General features: G+C 39.9%; 3 protein-coding genes and 1 pseudogene across 4 annotated transcripts; 2 read left to right on the forward strand and 2 right to left on the reverse strand.

Moving 5' to 3' along the window:
• Window positions 1–2,762: 2,762 nt before the first annotated feature.
• Window positions 2,763–6,817, forward strand: LOC132177965 (L-type lectin-domain containing receptor kinase IX.1-like; annotated as a pseudogene).
• An 884-nt stretch (window positions 6,818–7,701) lies between these two features.
• LOC148586208 (uncharacterized) lies at window positions 7,702–8,418 on the reverse strand. Its single transcript, XM_088515504.1, has one exon. The coding sequence runs from the start codon at window positions 8,416–8,418 to the stop codon at window positions 7,702–7,704; it is 717 nt and encodes a 238-aa protein (XP_088371630.1).
• A 3-nt stretch (window positions 8,419–8,421) lies between these two features.
• Window positions 8,422–11,603, reverse strand: LOC148586209 (uncharacterized). Its single transcript, XM_088515505.1, has 4 exons — window positions 11,078–11,603; window positions 10,667–10,997; window positions 10,449–10,506; window positions 8,422–9,732 (listed from the first exon to the last, which is right to left on the reverse strand). Exons 1-4 carry the CDS (start codon window positions 11,601–11,603, stop codon window positions 8,422–8,424), a joined length of 2,226 nt encoding a protein of 741 aa, XP_088371631.1.
• A 5,143-nt stretch (window positions 11,604–16,746) lies between these two features.
• LOC132177959 (L-type lectin-domain containing receptor kinase IX.1-like) lies at window positions 16,747–19,269 on the forward strand. 2 transcript variants are annotated; one of them, XM_088515169.1, is made up of 2 exons: window positions 16,747–17,410; window positions 17,642–19,269. In XM_088515169.1, exons 1-2 carry the CDS (start codon window positions 16,816–16,818, stop codon window positions 19,003–19,005), a joined length of 1,959 nt encoding a protein of 652 aa, XP_088371295.1. In that variant the 5' UTR covers window positions 16,747–16,815; the 3' UTR covers window positions 19,006–19,269. The 2 variants fall into 2 exon arrangements, with proteins under 2 accessions (XP_088371295.1, XP_088371293.1); XM_088515167.1 differs by having other exon boundaries at window positions 16,747–19,269.
• Window positions 19,270–21,008: the final 1,739 nt, after the last annotated feature.

Genomic DNA, 21,008 nt, shown 5'->3' on the forward strand with positions numbered 1-21,008 from the left:
TCAAGAAACCATATCTTGTAGTTTTGCCGGTATCTCGACCCATAACATGTTCACAAACACAAGCCCATAACAATTTGGTATGAGAGCCAAGTTATGACATGGCGGACCAAAGATTGGAGCATTTGGAAAAAGAGATGAGTTCTCTCAACGCTGGCCAGCAACTTTTGGAGGAAAGAATTGGCAAAAGAATGGAGGAGATGATGGCTGCCTTTCACAACCAATTCCAGAATTTTCAAAGTTGCGAATTGAGTTCTAAAAATAAGGGTGTCAAAACCTATGCTAGCATAACAGACTCTGGGTCTGTGGTACCGAAGATTGCCAAGCTTAATTTTCCACCGTATGATGGGTCTAAAGACCCCACGAGTTGGGTGTGTAGAGCGCAGCAATTTTTCAACTTTCAAAACACCCTGGAGGAAGAGAAAATTCCATTGGCAGCCTATCATCTAGAAGGCGAAGCCCAACTGTGGTATCAGTTATTCAAGGAGAGTGAGGAAGAACCAACCTGGACCACCATGAAAGATGGCTTACACGTTCGTTATGGGCCAACTCAGTTCGATGATTTTTTTGGTGATTTAACCAAACTTCAGCAGACGGGGACTGTTCGGGAGTACCAAAGTCAATTTGAAAGGCTCTTGAGCAGGGCTGGACGGTTGGCGGTAGCCCAACAAGTGGGAGGATTCGTCAGTGGATTGCGTGACAACATCCGTGCGGAGGTGCAAGCCTCTCGGCCCAGCAATTTGACAGAAGCAGTGGGGTTAGCCATACTTTTTGAAGCACGTCACACAGCCCAAAAGAAAACCACCAGATTTCCTGAGGAAAGAAGACCAAATTTTCCTCCCCTGCCTTCTGCTAATCTAGCCCGGAATCGAGTTCCAACAATCAAGAGGTTAAGCCCAGCCGAGTTAAAGGATAGGAGAGATAAGGGACTTTGTTTCAACTGTGATGATAAGTTTTCCCCAGGCCATCGTTGTAAGAAACTCTTCCTTTTGGAAGGAGTTTATGAGGAGAAGGACCCTGGGCAGGAGGGAGGAGTTAGAGAACAGAATTATGGGGATGAAGAAGAGGTCCCAGAGATATCACTCCATGCCATTGCAGGAAGTCACGCCCCACAAACTATGCGTGTGAAAGGCATCGTCAATAAAACTCGGGTAACCATGCTAGTAGACTTCGGAAGCACACATAATTTTCTAAGTGTGGAACTTGCTGACAAATTATGATTGATCCCAGAAAAAGCTACTAGTTTTGAAGTAATGGTAGCCAACGGTGAGAAGTTGTCAAGCAAGGGTAAATGTTGCGGTATCCAGGTTTGGCTTCACGGTACCCTTTTTGTACTTGATTTTTATCTATTATCTTTAAGTGGGTATGATTCTGTACTAGGAGCCCAGTGGTTAAGGATCCTTGGTCCAATTATTTGGGATTTTTCTAAGCTTCTTATGAGTTTTCAATGGAATGGGAAGAGGGTGACATTGCACGGCATGGCCTCTCCGGCCAACAAACTTATTGAAGGCTCAAAAATGACAAAAGTAGTAAATAAGCAACAGGGAGGTATCTTGCTCAACATTTTTGCCATTCATATGGGTGCCGAACAGCCCCAACAGGAAGTTTCTAATCCACAATTGCAGCAACTCCTTACGGAATTCCATACAGTATTTGAGGAACCTCACGAGCTGCCCCTTAATCGCACTCATGACCACCAAATTCCATTGGTGGAAGGCGCGGGTCCTGTAAATGTCTGCCCATACCGCTACCGGTACTACCAAAAAAATGAGATTGAAAAAATAGTTGTTGGGTTACTAAGTAGCGGAGTCATAAGGGCTAGCACTAGTCCTTATTCATCCCCGGTTCTATTAGTCAAGAAACATGATGGTTCGTGGCGCTTATGTGTTGACTATCGTGCTCTCAATCGGCTTACCATTAAGGATAAATTTCCTATTCCGATCATTGACGAGCTGTTGGATGAACTACATGGAGCCCAATATTTTTCCAAACTGGACCTTCGGTCTGGCTATCATCAAATACGGATGTAAGCAAAGGACGTGGAAAAAACAGCTTTTAGAACTCATCATGGGCATTTCGAATTTTTGGTGATGCCATTTGGGCTTACAAACGCCCCATCTACATTCCAATCATTGATGAACAACATATTCCACAACTACATCCGTAAGTTTGTTCTTGTTTTTTTTTTGACAATATTCTAATTTACAGTAGTTCATGGGATGACCACTTACAACATTTCCATGGTGCTTAAAATTTTATGGGCTAACCGTTTGTATGTGCGGAAGGATAAGTGTAGCTTTGGGCAGCAGCGAGTTCATTACTTGGGGCATATAATTGGGCATGATGGTGTCTCCATGGACCCCGATAAAATCACAGCTATGTTAAATTGGCTCAAGCCTAATACCCTCAAGGCATTAAGGGGGTTCTTAGGCCTTACCGGCTATTACCAGAAATTTATTCAACACTATGGTGCAATTGCTCGTCCTCTAACCCAGCTCTTAAAAAATGAGGCCTTCAAATGGGATGATGATGCAGCGAAAGCCTTCCAACATCTCAAGATTGCCATGACTCAAGCACCCGTTCTAGCCTTGCCCGATTTTTCCAAGACATTTGTTATCGAGTGTGATGCTTCTTGGGTGGGCATCGGAGCTGTGCTCATGCAAGAACGCAGGCCCATTGCCTTCTTTAGCCAAGCCCTCCATGGAAGAAATTAAACTCTCCACATACGAGAAGGAGATGCTAGCTCTCGTGTCTTCGGTACAAAAATGGCGCCCATATTTGTTGGGCCAAAGCTTTGTGGTTCGTACGGATCATCGCAGTCTCAAGTACTTATGGGATCAAACCATAGTAAGGGAAGCACAACAAAAATGGCTCATTAAACTTGTGGGCTATGATTTTTCCATTGAATACAAAAAGGGAAACAATAACTCTGTGGCTGATGCTCTGTCACGCCAAATGGAAGGACAACTGTTAGCCATCTCACAGCCCGTGCTGAGATGGGTGGAGCCCATTCAATCTGAGGTACAGCAAGACATGAACTTGCAGCAGCTGATATGCAAAATTCAAGACGATGAGGCTGTGGGGCCTTGGCGTTACCTTGCTGGCTTGCTATATTTCAAGGATCGAATCTACCTCCAGTCTACTTCCCCATTGACCCAAGCCATCCTTGCTGAATTTCACAACAACACTCATGAAGGGTATCACAAGAGTTTGCAACGTATTAAATGTGTGTTTTATTGGCAAGGAATGAAGCAGCAGCTTAAGGAATTCATTAAACAATGTGATGTTTGCCAAAGACATAAGTCTGAAATACCAAGCCAGCCGGCCTCTTGTAGCCGCTCCAGGTGTCATCTCAAATTTGGGCTAACATATCCATGGACTTTATTGATGGGCTGCCGCTCTCTTGCGATAAGACCACAATTTTTGTGGTAGTGGATTGCTTTTCCAAATACAGTCACTTCGCCGCTATTAAACATCCTTATACCACCCCGCAAGTTGCTCAAGAATTCTTTTAAGAAATTTTCAGGTTGCATGGCATGCCACCTTCCATTGTATGCGACAGAGATCCTACTTTCACCAGTGCCTTTTGGCGTGAGTTGTTCCATCTCAATGGCATCCAATTCAAGTTTAGTTCCGCCTACCATCCGCAAACGGATGGCCAAATGGAGGTGGTCAACCGAACAATTGAAATGCACCTACGATGCTTCACAACCTCCAATCCTAAGAAGTGGGTTAGTTGGTAACCATGGGTTGAGTTTTGTTATAATACAAGCGTGCATTCGGCCACAAAGCGTACCCCCTTTGAAATTGTTTATGGCCAAGCTCCACCGTCCCTCTTATCCTATGTCCCGGGCACTACCAAAAATGCAGTTGTAGAGGAAACTTTAATCGCTTGAGATACAATGTTGAAAGAGGTGCGTTTGCAACTTTTAGAGGCTCAAAATCGTATGAAACAAATTTATGACAAAACTCATCAAGAGCGAGAGTTTTTGCCTGGAGACTGGGTTTATTTGCGACTCCAAGAGCATCGTCAACATTCAGTGTACCGGCGGCTTAATAAGAAATTATCTCCCAAATTTTTTGGGCCTTATCGGGTGCTTGCGAGAGTAGGGCCAGTGGCGTATCAATTGGCTTTGCCTCCTAAAGCTAAAATTCATAATGTTTTTCATGTCTCTGTCCTAAAGAAATGGGTGGGTACAGGCTTCCCAGTTCGTGATGGTCTTCCTCCCTTCAGTGAAGATGATGATGTTATCCTTCCGCAAGCTATCCTAGATCAACGTCTAATGCAGGGCCGTGAAGAAATGTTGGTCCACTGGCAAGGGCATTCTCCAGCTGATGCAACTTGGGAGCCCCAGGCTGATTTTGTCTTGAGATTTCCTTCTTTTGCCCTTGAGAGCAAGGGCAAACTTAAGCGGGCAGGAGTGTTATGTGGTAGTGCAATAGGAGAAGTCTTGTGCCTTACATGAAGAAGCCAGCTGTGAAGAAGATTTTAGTTGTAGGTATTTTATTAATAAATAATAGATGCAATAGGATTTGGATTCTTGTTCATAAAGCAAGAATCCTTGTGTGATTTGGATTCTTGCTCATAAAGCAAGAATCTGAAGTAATTAATAAGAGAATTTGACTCCCAGTAGGTTTAGGACTTCCATTCTCAGCCATGTGTTTCTTTCCTTTCTAATTTGCCATGTATTCCTCTATATAAGCATAAGGTTATGAATAAAAAGCATTAGAAAATTATTATACAACTCTTGTAGTTGCTTGGGAGGCTAGGGTACCTCAAATACGCTTTTCTATCTATCACCATAGGTAAACTCAAGAAATCATATCTTGTAGTTTTGCCAGTATCTCGACCCATAACACGTTCACAAACACAAGCCCATAACATCTAATGACTACCGTATAAGATATGACAGAGCTTTTGCTGAAAACCAAGTCATCCAACTCACCGGCAACTCAGATACGGTCAGTTCAGAGCTTCAAGGTCGGGCCACATATTTCAATCCCATGCACCTGTGGGACAAGGCATCCGAAAACCTCATAGATTTCACTACCCACTTTATCTTTGCCATTGATTCTCAAAACAAAACTAATTATGGAGATAGGCTTGCCTTCTTCCTAACTCCTACTGGTTCAACAACTCCTCTTGTCAATTACCAAGGTGCCACTATGGGTCTCGCTAGGGATGACCAGCTACTAAACTCGACCAACAATCCTTTTGTGGCAGTGGAGTTTGACATCTATCCAAACGAACCATTGGACCCACCCAGCGAACATGTAGGTATTGATATAAACTCCTTAAAATCTGTTTGCTAATGTGTCATGGCGGGGGGGTAATTATTCTACTCTTGAAGGGAGAATTAATGAAGCTCGGATTAGTTATGATTCTACTTCTCATAATTTGAGTGTTCTCTTCACTGGTCTCATAAACAATGCAACTGTTTGGCAATCCCTTTATTATATTGTTGATTTGAGAGATCACTTACCTGAATGGGTAACTTTTGGATTCTCAGACGCAACAAGAAATAATTCTAAAATGCATACCATTCACACATGGGATTTTAGTTCAACAGCGGCAGGCAATATGAGTCGAAATCCGGCCCCCAACCGAAACAAAAACAAGAGGTTAGGATTAGCCGTGGGGTTGGGTGGTGGTGGATCTTTTTTGCTTGGTGGGTTTGCTTTCATTCTATTTTGCTTTTGGAAGAGGAATAGGAGGGACACAGAAGAGGATCTCGCCTTTGATAGGTGCATGGATGAAGAATTTCAAAGGGAAACAGGACCCAACAAGTTTTCATTTTATGAATTGGCTCGTGCCACCAATAATTTTAGTGATGAAGAAAAGCTAGGCCAGGGAGGATTTGGTGGAGTTTACAGAGGATTTTTAAGGGACGCAAATTCCTACGTTGCTGTCAAGAGGGTATCAAAAGGGTCTAAACAGGGGATAAAGGAGTATGCTTCAGAAGTAAAAATTATTAGTCAACTGAGACATAAAAATTTGGTGCAACTCATTGGCTGGTGCCATGATAGAGGAGAACTCTTACTTGTCTATGAGTTCATGCCCAATGGAAGCTTGGATTCACATCTTTTTACTGAAGAAAGCTTATTGTTATGGCCAATAAGGTACAAAATTGCTCAAGGATTGGCGTCGGCATTGCTATACTTGCAAGAGGAATGGGAACAATGTGTGGTGCATAGGGATATAAAATCAAGCAACGTTATGCTTGATTCAAACTTTAATACTAAACTTGGGGATTTTGGGCTAGCTAGGCTTGTGGACCATGTGAAAGGGTCACGAACCACTGTATTGCCAGGCACTATGGGCTACATGGATCCTGAATGTGTTACAACTGATAAGGCCACCAAAGAGTCAGATGTATATAGTTTCGGAATTGTCGCTTTGGAGATTTGTTGTGGAAGAAAACCAATCAGGCCCGATGCCCCTAAAGATCAAGTAGTCATGGTGGAGTGGGTTTGGGAGCTCTATGGAATAGGAAAAGTACTTGAAGCAGTTGACCCAAGGCTGAGTGGAGATTTTGATGAGCAGCAAATGGAGCGCTTGATGATTGTCGAGCTTTGGTGCGCTCACCCTGATCGAAACCTTAGGCCATCAATTAGGAAAACAATTCATGTTCTAAATTTTGAGGCTCCATTGCCTATTCTCCTATCTAATATACCGGGAACGACACCTTTTGCCCAGGTAGTGAACAGACATTCAATGCCACTTTCTATGTCTAGTATTGTTACTGATTATGAGGAAGGATGAAATCCATTTTCAAGTGATAGTTACACCAATTCCTCACGTTGTGGCTTCTCCATCTAGATCGCTTTTGCATACGTGGTAAATTGGACAAAGGTACACTTAATTTGGGATTTTTATTGTTTTATTAAGTGTTCATTTTTTACCCTACATTATCACTTCTTTGTGTTTCTTTTTACATTTTAGTTTAACCAATGCTCAAAGCTTGCAAATGGATGCACCGGACCAAGATCATGAGGATCCAGGTTAGACTCATAGATGAACAAAGAAAGCAAGCCAAGAAAACCTATTCCCGAAAAGTCATTGGAACAAACCGTACTACCACCATTGTTGAAACCACATGATACTTTTTCGAGAATAACTTAAATGTGTACAGTGTACAAAACCATTCATTCGTGCCCACCAATGAGCAATTGCTACCTCAGCATGAAACATATTAATAAAATAAAATTAAACCACCTGATAATATCAGGTTTAATTAATTTTTTTTAAAAAAAAAAAAAAAATTAAGAATGTTTTGTAGCAGTGAGAGATCAGCCACCGCTAGCCGCCACTCCCGCCCATCTGGGGTGGTGTGCGACCACTCCAATGGCCTAGGGGTAGCCCGCACGCCATTCCAAATGGGTAGGGGTGGCTGCAAGCCGCCCCCACCTCCCTCTAGTGTGGCTTCTCCTCCTTAGGTGGTTGCCATTTTTTATTTTGTTTAAGAAAAAGTTAATTAATTAATTTTTTAATTCTAATTTAATATAATCAAGTGTGGTTGTGTTCTTTTCCTAAACTTAAATTTAGTATAATAAGCTTATGTGGCGCCTTCTGGTTGGCGACACAAACTCAGCCTTTAATTTTGTGCACCATCCCACAAAAGTTGCACTTTACTTTTTCAGCTTAATTCAGGCCAACACTTTTTTTTTTTTTTTTTTTTGAGAAAATTGCCAATTTCATTAAAATCATACTGTGGGAGCAGATTGCTCCAGCATTACAACGTCACGAATGCACTCTGGGGTAATCTCGATCCATGATCTTTCCTCTCCTTTAGATATCGCCAACTTGGCTAGAATATGCGCAGCAGAATTTGCATTCTGCTTCACCGCAATAGCCTGCCAATGGGAAATGTTAGATAGGACTAGTTTCATATCTGCCACCATGTGTCCAATTTTGCTATAATCCGGACTACCTGAGTTACACACAACCACTACATTCTGTGCGTCTCCTTCCACTTGGACTGCTGTCAATCCCAGCCCCATACTCCACCTTATAGCTTGCACTCCCACCCATGCCTCCGCAGCACAAGGGTCTAAAAAACCTCGTCCCGCCGAACAACGGGCTGCCACCACCGAACCATTCGCGTCTCGCACTACCGCTCCCATCCCCAGTAATCCCAAGCTTTTGGACACTACTACGTCCCAATTGAGTTTAACCCATCCCACAAACGGTGCAACCCAATTGGTGCTTTGTATGGTAGCAAGGCTTTTCTCCCCTTGGTTCTCTTTCAAGTTTGCTTCCTTATGCGCCGTCCCAGCATCCTTAGCTAGTTGAACCAGGACATTGGGGTGAAGGAAAGTACCTCCGTGAAGGACTTCGTTACGTCTAAACCAGATTTTTCTTGCAACCCTCAAGAACATGTTTATGTTTTCCTCCTCACAAGTTGTAATGATACCTTCCATCACCTATATAAACTCCGGGCCTTCAAAGAACCGCTTCTGGATTTTCCTCCCACAAACTCCCAATACATCTCTCGCAGATGGGCAATTCCACAGTATATGAAAACTGGTTTCTGCCTCTATTCCACACAGAGGGCCGTGAGGATCCTGTGATATCTTTTTCCTATGTAATCTTTCCTTTGTCGGAAGAATATTGTGGCAAGCTCTCCAAATAAAATTTTTCTCCGCATTTGGAACATTGAGCTTCCATATCTGACGCCACACCTCACAATTGTTTGTCCCTACTGAACTGCCTGTACGTTTACGTACCTCCAAGTCTTTCACAATGTAGTAGGCACTTTTAACAGAGAAAGTGCCCTTCATCGTTCCCCTCCAGGTTAACGCATTAGCTTGATTTGTGCTACTTAATGGAATGGATAGGATAGCGCTAATTTCCTCCGGGTTAAATAATTGACCAAGAAGCTTCATGTTCCACCACCCAGTATCCCTCTCAATAAGCTCACTGACTGTAGTGTTAGTCTCAAGCACCCAGGGTGGCGATTGAATTGAGCAAGTGTTCGATATTGGGAGCCATTTGTCATGCCAAATCTTGGTTTTTAGCCCATTTCCAATACGCCATGCCAACCCATCTTTTACCAGATCAGCCGAGCCCCATATACTGCTCCATGCAAACAACGGTTTATTTCCCAACTTAGCCTCAAGAATCGACCCATGTGAATAATATTTCGCTTTCATTATTTCCGAGACCAAGCTGTTCGGTGAATTCCACAAACGCCAATATTGTTTCGCCAAAAGTGCTTTATTAAAGCACGTAAACTCCCTGAAGTCCATACCTCCACAATTCTTAGCCTCTCCCATTTTTGCCCAACTCTTCCAACGGATGCCTATCCCTGTTGCCTGATTACCCCACCAGAATCTTTGCATCAAATTGTTAATTTCTGCACAAAGACCTTTTGGGAGCATAAAAAGGTTCATGCTATTTGTCGGGATAGCTTGGATTACCGCCTTCAAAAGGATTTCTTTTCCCGCCTGCGAGAGCAATTTAATCTTCCAATCTTGGAGTCTTTTCCATACACGATCAATTATGCTCCGAAACTCTTTGACTCGTGACTTCCCCACCAAAGCCGGGAGCCCTAGATACTTATCATATCTCTTTGATCGAGGAATTCCAGACTCTATGAGAATATTTGTCCTCTCATCTACCTGGGTATTACGGCTAAAGAAAATTGCCGTCTTTGAAGAATTCAACCGTTGACCTGACGCTTGCTCATATAGTTTGAGTATGTTGACAATCTGGTCCAATGGCTCAAATTTGCTCTACAGAAAAGTAAGCTATCATCAGCAAAAAAAAGGCGATTAAGTCGACGACCCCTCATAGAAGTAGGGACCCTCGGCAACACCCATTCACGGTCCGCCTTGTCAATAAAGAGCTCAAAGCTTCAGCACAAATAATAAATAAATAAGGCGAGATCAGATCCCCTTGCCATAGTCCCCTAGAAGGGACAATACTTCCCATTGGTATTCCATTCACCAAGACAGCATAGTGGACCTTACTCACACACATCATTACTAGCTTAATCCAAGGTGGAGCAAACCCCATCCAAATCATCACTTCTTTCAAAAAATTTCATTCCACCCTATCATAAGCCTTACTCATATCAATTTTAATAGCCATGTACCCTTTTTTACCCCTCATCCAAGAGTTCATTGAATGAAGCGTCTAGGCAGCCAGTACATTATCAGTAATTAAGCGCCCTGGGATGAAGGCACTTTGAATTGTGGAGATAACATGTGGCAAAATCATCTTCAGCCTATTAGCTAGAATTTTGGAGATAATTTTGTACAAAACATTGCACAAGCTAATAGGCCTAAACTCTGTCACCATCTTGGGGTTCTTTGATTTTGGGATTAGAGCAATAAAAGTGAAATTTAAATCACTAGGAATAAACCCACAATTAAGAAAATGAAAAACTGCTTTGCTAACCTCTAGGCCCACAATGTCCCAATTCTTTTGGAAAAAGCGGGCAGTGAACCCATTCGGCCCGGGTGCTTTTAGTGGCTGCATCTAGAATAAGGCATTCTGCACCTCCTCTGGAGAAAAATGCTGCATCAACAGCTCATTCATATCCCCTGTAACACGGCTTTCCACTGCACCCACACATTCCACCATAGCCCCCACGTCATGTGCAGAGAATAACTCCTTAAAATAATCCACAAATAGCTCCCAACCTCATCTTGCGATACTACTAACCTCACAGCTTCATCTCGAATGTTACAGACCCTGTTCATGGAGCATCGCTGATTAGCACAGGTGTGAAAAAACTTTGAGTTTTTATCACCATGTTTTAACCAGTCAATTTTTGCCCGTTGTTTCCATCTCAGCTCATCTTTCTCTAGCAGCCCGTGAATGTCCTCTTGCAGCTGGGCTACCGATTCTATGCCTTGGTCATCTTCTTTTCCTTGGATTTCAGTGAGCTGTTTTAGTTTTTCCTTCAAGACCCTTTTTGGGGTGCCCCACCACTTCAGCTTGCCAATGTTGTAAGCCTTTTTTGCATCTCTCCAGTCGAGGTTCTGCCATGGGTCTGATTATGCTCCCCAATCCTCCCAAGCATTAGCAATAATTTCCTGGCTTATGGCTTCCGTTTCCCAGTGAGCTTCGTACCGAAATCTACGTGGATGCTTTGCTCAGAGACATTTCCCAGCAGATTTATTACTATTGGTGTGTGGTCTGAGCTAAGCGCAGCCCCAACAGTTATGTCTACATCCTGAAACAAGTCACACCATTCCCGATTTGCAACAACTCGATCAAGGCGTTCTTTTGTATATTGGGTTCCATCCCTGCAATTAGTACACGTAAATCTTGGACCCTTATATTCCAAATCCGGAAGGGCACATTCCTCCAAGGTTTTTTGGAAAGCTTCCATCAAGCCTCTTTGTCTCCCACTGACACCAAATTTTTCAGAAAGGTTAACAATTTTATTAAAGTCTCCAAAGCAAATCCAGGGACCAGGTTCGAGTCGTGAGAGATGCTTCAGGAGGTCACACGCTTCCCACCTTTTACTTGCATCAGGTTGGCCACAAAATCCCGTGAGCTTCCAAAGAGGCCCCCCTGCAGGATATTGCACCACCGCATTAATATGATGCCTACTAAAGTTTTGGATATCCACACCTGCTTCAGTTTTCCACATCAAGGCTAGACCCCACTCTTTCCAACACAGTCCACTGTGAAAATATTGTCAAAACCCAATTTACTTCGAACCCTCTCTAACCAGTTGCTGTATAGCTTGGTTTCCATAAGGAAAACCAAAATGGGCTTCTTCTCCTTTACCACTCGGGTAAGGTCCCGAACTGTTCGAGGGTTCCCAAGCCCTCAACAGTTTCAGCTTATAAAACTCATTGCGGTCGGCAGGGCTAAGTTTCAGCCGCCACCATTCCCGATCCATGTTCTTTCTTCCCTTGCATACCACCAGTGGACTTTTTAATACGCTCACCAAGACTCCGCCCTTTTTTCACCACAATAGCACCTCGACTCTCCTCCGTCTCTTCTGGCCTTTTCCCTTTTCCTTGGGGCTCAGTTTTTGAAACCGCAGAAAATACAACAGAGTCCTCCTTTGTTTTCATTTTCCATGAGTTTGGAAGCAAACTTGCACTAGCCCGTCGTTTTCCTACACTACCCTCTCCTAATACTCCTTTTAATTTTAATTCCACGTCAGCCATAGAGAAGCCTGTGTAGTGGACAGCTTTCTCATTATGGCCTAATTTGAACAGCCCATTCCTTTGTCCACTGCCTAGGCCCATGGTAGATTCCTTACTGGTCCCATCCCCTTTGGTTGCCACATGCTGAAACTCCCTAGAGCTCATACTGTAATTTTCCTAATTTGGCACCTTATTATAGTGCTCTCCTTTACAACGTCTTGAATCTCCATGATTTTCCCCATTGGCCGTTTCCTCCTGAATTTCCACATTGTGATAATAACATCTAGATTCTACATGGTCAGCGCTTCCCCAATTAAATTCTTTGGCTCCACTTTCCTTACGTACCGTATTCGACATAAATTCCGCCGAAGATTTCCTTGGTCATGGTTCATGTGCCCGAGGCATCCCTTCCATACTCGCCGCCATTTCGTAGCCATCGCAGCCGTTCTCCGGGCTTCTCCTTTCCCTCCTCCTCTCCATGGGAGATCTGCTACGATACTCCTCCCTTCACCAACTTCCCTCCGAACGATTGAACTTTGACTCCTGTTTTTCTGGAGGCACATCAAAACATCCCCCAAAACGCCGTGTTGGAGAGGGTGCCCTCAACCATGGCCCATATTCTGTAACAGCTTCATGCGCTCTGTAGCTACTCCTTTTAGCACATCCTGTCACCCCATGTTTGATAAGTCCACAATGAAAACAATACTTGGGAAGCTTTTCATACTTGAATGCTATCCACCTTGGTGTGCCTCTGACCTTCATAGGGGTGTTAAGGCAGTTATGGTTAGTGCTTATTGGCAATAACCGCTAATTGTAACCGCCTTAGCGGTTAGTAGATTTCACTAACCGCAACTGCTAGCTGTCTAGCAGTTAACGGTTAGCGGTTAGTGAAATAGATAACCGCCCGCTAACCGTTTTTTTAAAATTGAGCTTTTTTTGGGGCATTTTGGGCTTTTTTTAGGGCTTTTTGAGCCTTTTTGGACCTTTTTTTTACCCTCTTTTTTTGTTTGTTTGTATTTTTAGTGTCTTCTTGGGCCCAATTGCTATAAAAAGAGTCCATATTGAAAAATCAAAAATATTTGACCCAAAATTTACATTTACTTGTACTTTAAAAAAATTTCCTTAAATATTAAATCATAACCGGTTAACCTTTTTTTTTTTCAAAAAAAAAAAAAACCAACATATGAAAAAAAAAAAAAAAAAAAAAAAATTCAACACAACATATAAAAAAAAGTTCAGAATTTAGACAACTGTCACAACATATAATGATAATACATTAATACTTAAATTGTGTTTATAAGTAACACATTGGTCATTGTTTAATCCAATATCAATTACTTAATTTGATATTATAGGAATCATATCATCATTGAACATGAATAATATGATTCACTTGAAGTCTAGAATAACGTATTTGAATTGTCATTAAATCATATGATTAAGTATTAATATTATACATTTATATTATTTATATGCATATATAGACTTCTATAGACTTATAAGTTTATAACATACATTGAAAATAAGTCTCTAGATATTTAATTGTTGTATTAGTATGAATTGGTATACTTATGAGTTATGTCATATTATATATGTATAATTTGTTATTATATAATCAAATGATTTAATGATCAATTGATCATGTGATATAATCATATAAATTATAGTGATAATATATTAATACTCAAATTGTGATTTAATTATTATTTTTTTTAAAAAAAAAATTGTGATTTAATGATCAAGTGATTATGTTATATGTATAAATATTTTTATAATTATAATTATAAAAATATATTATATAAAAATGTGGTTAGCGGTTACGGTTAATAAACCCAATAACTAATAGGTGGTTATAGCGGTTAGGCGGTTAGCGGTTAATATGGTTAAGCGGTTAGCGGTTAGCGAGCGGTTTTCAACCGCCCGCATTGACACCCCTAGACCTTCAGCATTCTCCCTCGTGGGAGTGGTTTACTCAGATCAATTTTTATCTTGACCCTTAAAAACTCACCCCATCCCATCCCCTTCTCATCCACATCAATAACTTCAACTTGTCCTGTAGAGTTCCCTATCTGCTGCCCAATCACCTGACTCATACAGTCCAGAGGCAAATTGTGCATTCTGATCGAGAACGCCGTCTTCTCGAAAGAAATTTGTGCCGGGGCCGTTGAGCCATCATAGTCTTCCACCAAAAATAAGCTCCCCTCAAACACCCACAGTCGACCTTCCAACACCCTTTCTTTGTCCGCCGCATTACCAAACTCCACCATAAAGAAATTCTCTACCAAAACTTTGAAAGTTAAGGTTCCTGACGGTTTCCATCCCTTGCTCAATTTGTAAGGGTGAAATTTAAAACTGCCTAACCGCAACCGCTAACCGCTATAACCGTTAACCGCTAACCGCCGAACCGCTTAACCGCTTTGAAAGCGGTTAGTAAAAACCGCTAATGGCCTATATCCATAGGAAAGTACAGCTATATTTCACTATTTAATAATTTAGGGTAACAACATAACATATTTATTAAAAAAAAAAAAAACACCCTAATTGTAAGTATTTTGGAATACCCCAAAATATCTTGACAACTTATTTGTCTCAATGCCCACATAAACTTTAGGAGAAACTTCACTTTGGCCCCCTGAACTTCCACTCGATTTTACAAATCTCCCCTGAGCTTCCAAATCTTTTATTTTGGACCCTAAACTTTTAATTACTTTCAATGTGGACCCTTTCGTCAGAATTTAAACGTTACATGACGTTTATAATCCTAACTTTTGTATAAAATTCTAACTTCCAAAACGTTTTTTTATTTTTTAAAAAATAAAATCAAGGATATTTTGGTCTTTTTTTATATTTTTAACTGTTAAAATTAACGGAAATGTTCTAATTGAGAGTAATTAAAAGTTTAAGGGTCTAAAATAAGAGATTTGAAAATTCAGAAAAAATTTATAAAATCGAATAGAAATTCAAAAAGGTAAAGTGAAGTTTCTCCTAAACTTTATTACACCCAATGAATCATTAGTTATAGTATTCTTTGTACTAAAGAAAATACGGGACACTTGTTTTTTTATTTTTTATTTTTTATTATTATTATTATTTTTTAATTTATTTTAAAAAAGGTCTATTTGGTGTCATTTTTTCTCGTCATTTCGTATAAGACATGTATTCCTGTGCCGGGATTTGGAATAGTATAAAATCTAAAGCGTCAGTCACTGATTTTTTTTCTACGGCGTGGAAACCGAATCCCAACAAAAGGACGTCCAAGACATGGCATGCCAAGTGGTGGCATCCATACTCCATAAACATGTCTCTATCACCATACATTGAAATCTATGATGCTGCGTGGCATGTATGATCTGAGGCATGTGATGTGGACATAGCGGACAACGCATTGCCTCGTCAGTATCTCTCATTATCATGTGGGCACACTTATCGTGAGGCATGTGATTAGACTTTGACAATTTCTGTACCAAGACTACTATTGAGCAAAGCTCAGCGTCAATGGCGTGCTTCTTGGTTTGGAAAAAAACGGAGACTTACTTGTCAGTCATATATGCATTGAATTTGAGTGTGGAATTTTATATGCATCCCAACTTGCTTCTGAATTTATATCTATTTCCAGCTACTCTAATTACAATCTGCAATTTCTTTTCAGACCCAACCTCCCTTCCAAGTTCCAATCATGGCTTTTTACTTCTTCAAAATCAAACATTTTGGTTTTCTCTGATTGTTCCTTTTATTATGGTTGCCAGGAAACATGGTCCTTATTGATTGATATGGTTACCAAATACATAGCAAGTTGGTGGTATAATTATGAATAAATAACGATTTTACTTTCGGCAATGTTATATTTGCACATGAAACCAGGGTCCTGTAGACGAGTCCCAATGGCAATGGTACAATCTGAATATTCTCCAGTCGTAGAATTTATTTTGTTAACATGTCAAAAAAAATTAAAAAAGAATTTATTCTGTTAAACAATTAGTACTTGCATCATATGTATATATATATATTTTTTTATGAATGATTTTTATATATATGTTTGATTTTTCTTTTAATTAAGTGTTGATAATAATATAATAAAAATAAATAAAAAATAATATTTTGAAATAAATAGATAATGAAATAGATAATCTGTTAGAGTGTAGTGAAAAAGTAATAGTTAAAGTAAAAAGTAATAGCTATAGTAATTTAGATAATTAATTGTTATGAAATTTAAATTTAAATTATTATTTTATTGTTAATGCCTTTCAAACTATTAATTGAGTTAATCTTCTTTTCTAACTTTTAAAAATTGTTAATATTCCTCCAATTCTAATGCCAACAAAAAGACAAATAATCTCAAAAATTTTAGTAAGACAAAAATACCCTCTATAATTTAAGGTATTTATTTATTTCTTTGAAAAATACCCTTAAAATACGTATATTCGCTGGCTTTTCTCGATCAATTTAATAATTTTTTTCTAATTTATTTACACTAAATACGGGAGGGTTCTATCATCTACGAGTACAGTGATTGCATTTGGGGCACAGGACGAGAGCGACGCGGGACTAGTTTTATTAATAAACTTGTTTTAATTTTTCACCCAAATTTTAATTGAAATAGTGAAAGAAGAAGAAAACAATAAAAGTTAGGCACAAGTTTTCCACGTTTCCCAACTTTGAGCGTGGAAATTTGTAACTGTTTCTAACTTCCCTGATTATATACACATGGGATATTTCTTATCAGTTATCAGACCCAACCTCCCTTCCAATTGTTCCAATACTCATGGCTTTTTACATCTTCAAAAGCAAAGCTTCCCATTTCCAAAGCCCCTATTCCTCTTTTATCTCTTAATCATCACTAGTTTCTTCTCTGTACCAAGCCCATTTACAAGTGCTTTAAACTTCAGTTTCCCCAATTTCACTTCTGATGACACCCGTATAAGATATGACAGAGCTTTTGCTGAAAACCAAGTCATCCAACTCACCGGCAACTCATTTACGGTCAGATCAGAGCTTCAAGGTCGGGCCACGTATTTCAATCCCATGCACCTGTGGGACAAGGCATCCGGAAACCTCACAGATTTCACTACCCACTTTATCTTTGCCATTGATTCTCAAAACAAAACTAATTATGGAGACGGGTTTGCCTTCTTCCTAGCTCCTACTGGTTCAACAATTCCTATTTATAATGTCAAAGAAGGTGCCACTATGGGTCTTGCTAAGGATGACCAGGTACTAAACTCGACGGACAATCCTTTTTTTGCGGTGGAGTTTGATATCTATCCGAACGAACCATGGGATCCACCAGGCGAACATGTAGGTATCGATATAAACTCCATGAAATCTGTTGCTAATGTGTCATGGCGGGGGGGTAATTATTCTACTCTTGAAGGGAGAATTAATGAAGCTCGGATTAGTTATGATTCTACTTCTCATAATTTGAGTGTTCTCTTCACTGGTCTCATAAACAATGCAACTGTTTGGCAATCCCTTTATTATATTGTTGATTTGAGAGATCACTTACCTGAATGGGTAACTTTTGGATTCTCAGCCGCAACAGGAAATACTTCTGCAATGCATACCATTCACACATGGGATTTTAGTTCAACTTTGGTAGATACTGTAGCCGAACCACCAGTGGCAGGCAATATGAGTCGGAATCCGGCCCCCAACCGAAACAAACACAAGAGGTTAGGATTAGCCGTGGGGTTGGGTGGTGGTGGATCTTTTCTGCTCGGTGGGTTTGCTTTAATTCTATTTTGCTTTTGGAAGAGGAATAGGAGGGACACAGAAGAGGATCTCGCCTTTGATAGGTGCATGGATGAAGAATTTCAAAGGGAAACAGGACCCAACAAGTTTTCATTTTATGAATTGGCTCGTGCCACCAATAATTTTAGTGATGAAGAAAAGCTAGGCCAGGGAGGATTTGGTGGAGTTTACAGAGGATTTTTAAGGGACTCAAATTCCTACGTTGCTGTCAAGAGGGTATCAAAAGGGTCTAAACAGGGGATAAAGGAGTATGCTTCAGAAGTAAAAATTATTAGTCGCCTTAGACATAAAAATTTGGTGCAACTTATTGGCTGGTGCCATGAAAGAGGAGAACTCTTACTTGTCTATGAGTTCATGCCCAATGGAAGCTTAGATTCACATCTTTTTACTGAAGAAAGCTTATTGTTATGGGCAATAAGGTACAAAATTGCTCAAGGATTGGCGTCGGCATTGCTATACTTGCACGAGGAGTGGGAACAATGTGTGGTGCATAGGGATATAAAATCAAGCAACGTTATGCTTGATTCAAACTTTAATACTAAACTTGGGGATTTTGGGCTAGCTAGGCTTGTGGACCATGTGAAAGGGTCACAAACCACTGTATTGGCAGGCACCATGGGCTACATGGATCCTGAATGTGTCACAACCGGTAAGGCCAGCAAAGAGTCAGATGTATATAGTTTCGGAATTGTCGCTTTGGAGATTTGTTGTGGAAGAAAACCAATCAAGCCCGATGCCCCTGAAGATCAAGTAGTCATGGTGGAGTGGGTTTGGGAGCTCTATGGAATAGGAAAAGTACTTGAAGCAGTTGACCCAAGGCTGAGTGGAGATTTTGATGAGCAGCAAATGGAGCGCTTGATGATTGTCGGGCTTTGGTGCGCTCACCCTGATCGAAACTTTAGGCCATCAATTAGGCAAACAATTCATGTTCTAAATTTTGAGGCTCCATTGCCTATTCTCCCATCTAATATGCCGGGGACAACACCTCTTGCCCAGCTAGTGAACAGACATTCAATGGCACTTTCTATGTCTAGTATTGTTACTGATTATGAGGAAGGACGAAATCCATTTTCAAGTGATAGTTACACCAATTCCTCACTATACGTTGCAGCTTCTCCATCTGGATCGCTTTTGCATACGTGCTAAATTGGTCAAAGGTACACTTAATTTGGGATTTTTAATGTTTTATTAGGTGTTCATTTTTTACCCTACATTATCACTTCTTTGTGTTTCTTTTTACATTTCAGTTTAACCAATGCTCAAAATGTTTTAGGGATAGATGATATGCATGTGTATGTGCTTCCTACCTTAAATATGAATTTCGTACAGTACATGTATAAACAACCCAATTGTCCCAAATTGTGAACTTGTGATGGATTGAACATCATAATCATAATAACATCATATATTTTATTAGATCAAAGCAAAAGCTTTCAATATAATAATTTAGAATTGTGACAAGTGACAATCTGTCTATTTAAATTTTGACAAATGTTGTTCTAAATGCCCTAAAATTATGACAAATGAAAATACCTTTATTTTAATACCATGTTAAGTCATTTAGGACCTTTAAAGCCCAAAACTGATGATTTAATCGTCGATGTTACAAAATTTCGCCAATTTTTGCTTGTTTGCGTTGCCAACAAGTAGACATCCAATGTATCCCAAAAATGTACTTATTTAATGATAAATTATTAATTATTACCATATGACAAATTCACACACACACACATATATATATATATATATATATAATCATAGCACTGCTATCTCATTGAATTAAGTCAAAAAATGCAGAGCAGATTGCTCTGCACCAAGAATCTCACAAATACATTCTGGAGGTTCATTTTGCCGGACCCTATCCATACTACTCTTCGTAGCTAGACCGGTTAGTACATGAGCCGCATTTTTGATCTCCCTACAAACAAACTTCATCTCCCAGCAAGGAATAGGATCATATATTGACATATATTTATTAAGGAATTGATTGGTGCATTTTGTATTTATTAAAAAAAAATTAAAAAAAAAAGAGGTTTTTTTTTTTTTTTTCTAATTTAATAAAGAAAAAGGTTATAGAAGAGGATATTTTTCATTTTTTATCCGAATGAAAGAGAGAATGGGGGATCGTGTGGAAATGCTTCCAAAAACACAATTGGAAGTGGCTCATTTAGCATGTGCCCTAAAATTGGCACATCGAGATACTTTCAAAGCATTCCAACTTTGAAATGAAGAAAGAGTTGAACTAATATAAGAAATATAGTTAAAAAAAGACTAAGAAGAAAAAAGAGTGGGACTATTAATAGCAAAAATAACAAGAAGAGCATCCCCTTCAATTGAGATATGACCCAAACCCATAGAAGTAGCTAAATGAACCATCAAAAAGGCTATATGAGCTTCACCTTGCAAAACATCCGTGGAAACAAGTTTCTAAGTAGTAGTTGCAAAAATTGATCCATTTTCATCACTGATCACCGTTGGAGTAACAGCAAAAGAGAGGTTAACCACCCCACCCTATCGCCATTGGGGATAGTTTAGCAACCTGCTAAAAAAATTTATTTTGACAAAAATGAGGAGTGGCCGAATCACTTCTAATGGCCATGAGGGTGGAGATATATATGTCAAAGAGAAAGTGATCCAACCACTCTCGACCATTTGGAGGTAATTCAGGTACATGTTAGACACTTAATTGCCACATGCCCACAGATGGAATAAGATCATCTCCATTTCAAATGAAATACAGAGTATCCCGTTAGTGTTTTTTAGAGGGATAAAATTGTCATTATAATTTTTAGACAATCTTGCTCGTCCAAAATATACTAATTGGATATTTTCCATTTCATTTGAAATGGAGAGGATCCTTTTCCCCCACAGATAATGCGCTGCCTTAAAAAAAAAAAAAAAAATCTATCAAATGCTCGCAGCGGTCAATTATTGTGACAAATAAGAATTGGAAATGGGACCAAAAAAGGCCCACTACAAGGGATTAGACTATGGACATTTCAATATGAACAACTTTTGAGCAAAGCTTGCCGTGCTTCTTGGTTTGGAAAAGAATGGAGACTTACTTGTCACTTGTCAGTCATATATGCATTGAATTTTAGTGTGGAAATTTCTATGTATCACATCGCAACTTGCTTCTAAATTTGTGG

The sequence above is a fragment of the Corylus avellana genome, chromosome 4 (genome assembly GCF_965113065.1).
Source record: "Corylus avellana chromosome 4, dhCorAvel1.hap1.2, whole genome shotgun sequence".
NCBI classification, from domain to species: Eukaryota; Viridiplantae; Streptophyta; class Magnoliopsida; order Fagales; family Betulaceae; genus Corylus; species Corylus avellana.

Bases quoted from the DNA above. Each gene is read 5' to 3' on its own strand.
- LOC148586209 (XM_088515505.1), bottom strand. From the start codon at position 11,603: ATGTGGAAAACTGAAGCAGGTGTGGATATCCAAAACTTTAGTAGGCAT. The intron at 10,998-11,077 runs GTACGAAGCTCA...GAGCATAATCAG, and splicing joins AAGCATCCACGTAGATTTCG to ACCCATGGCAGAACCTCGAC. The intron at 10,507-10,666 runs GTTAGTAGTATC...ATTTTTCTCCAG, and splicing joins ATTCGAGATGAAGCTGTGAG to AGGAGGTGCAGAATGCCTTA.
- LOC148586208 (XM_088515504.1), bottom strand. From the start codon at position 8,418: ATGGAAGGTATCATTACAACTTGTGAGGAGGAAAACATAAACATGTTC.
- LOC132177959 (XM_088515167.1), top strand. From the start codon at position 16,816: ATGGGATATTTCTTATCAGTTATCAGACCCAACCTCCCTTCCAATTGT.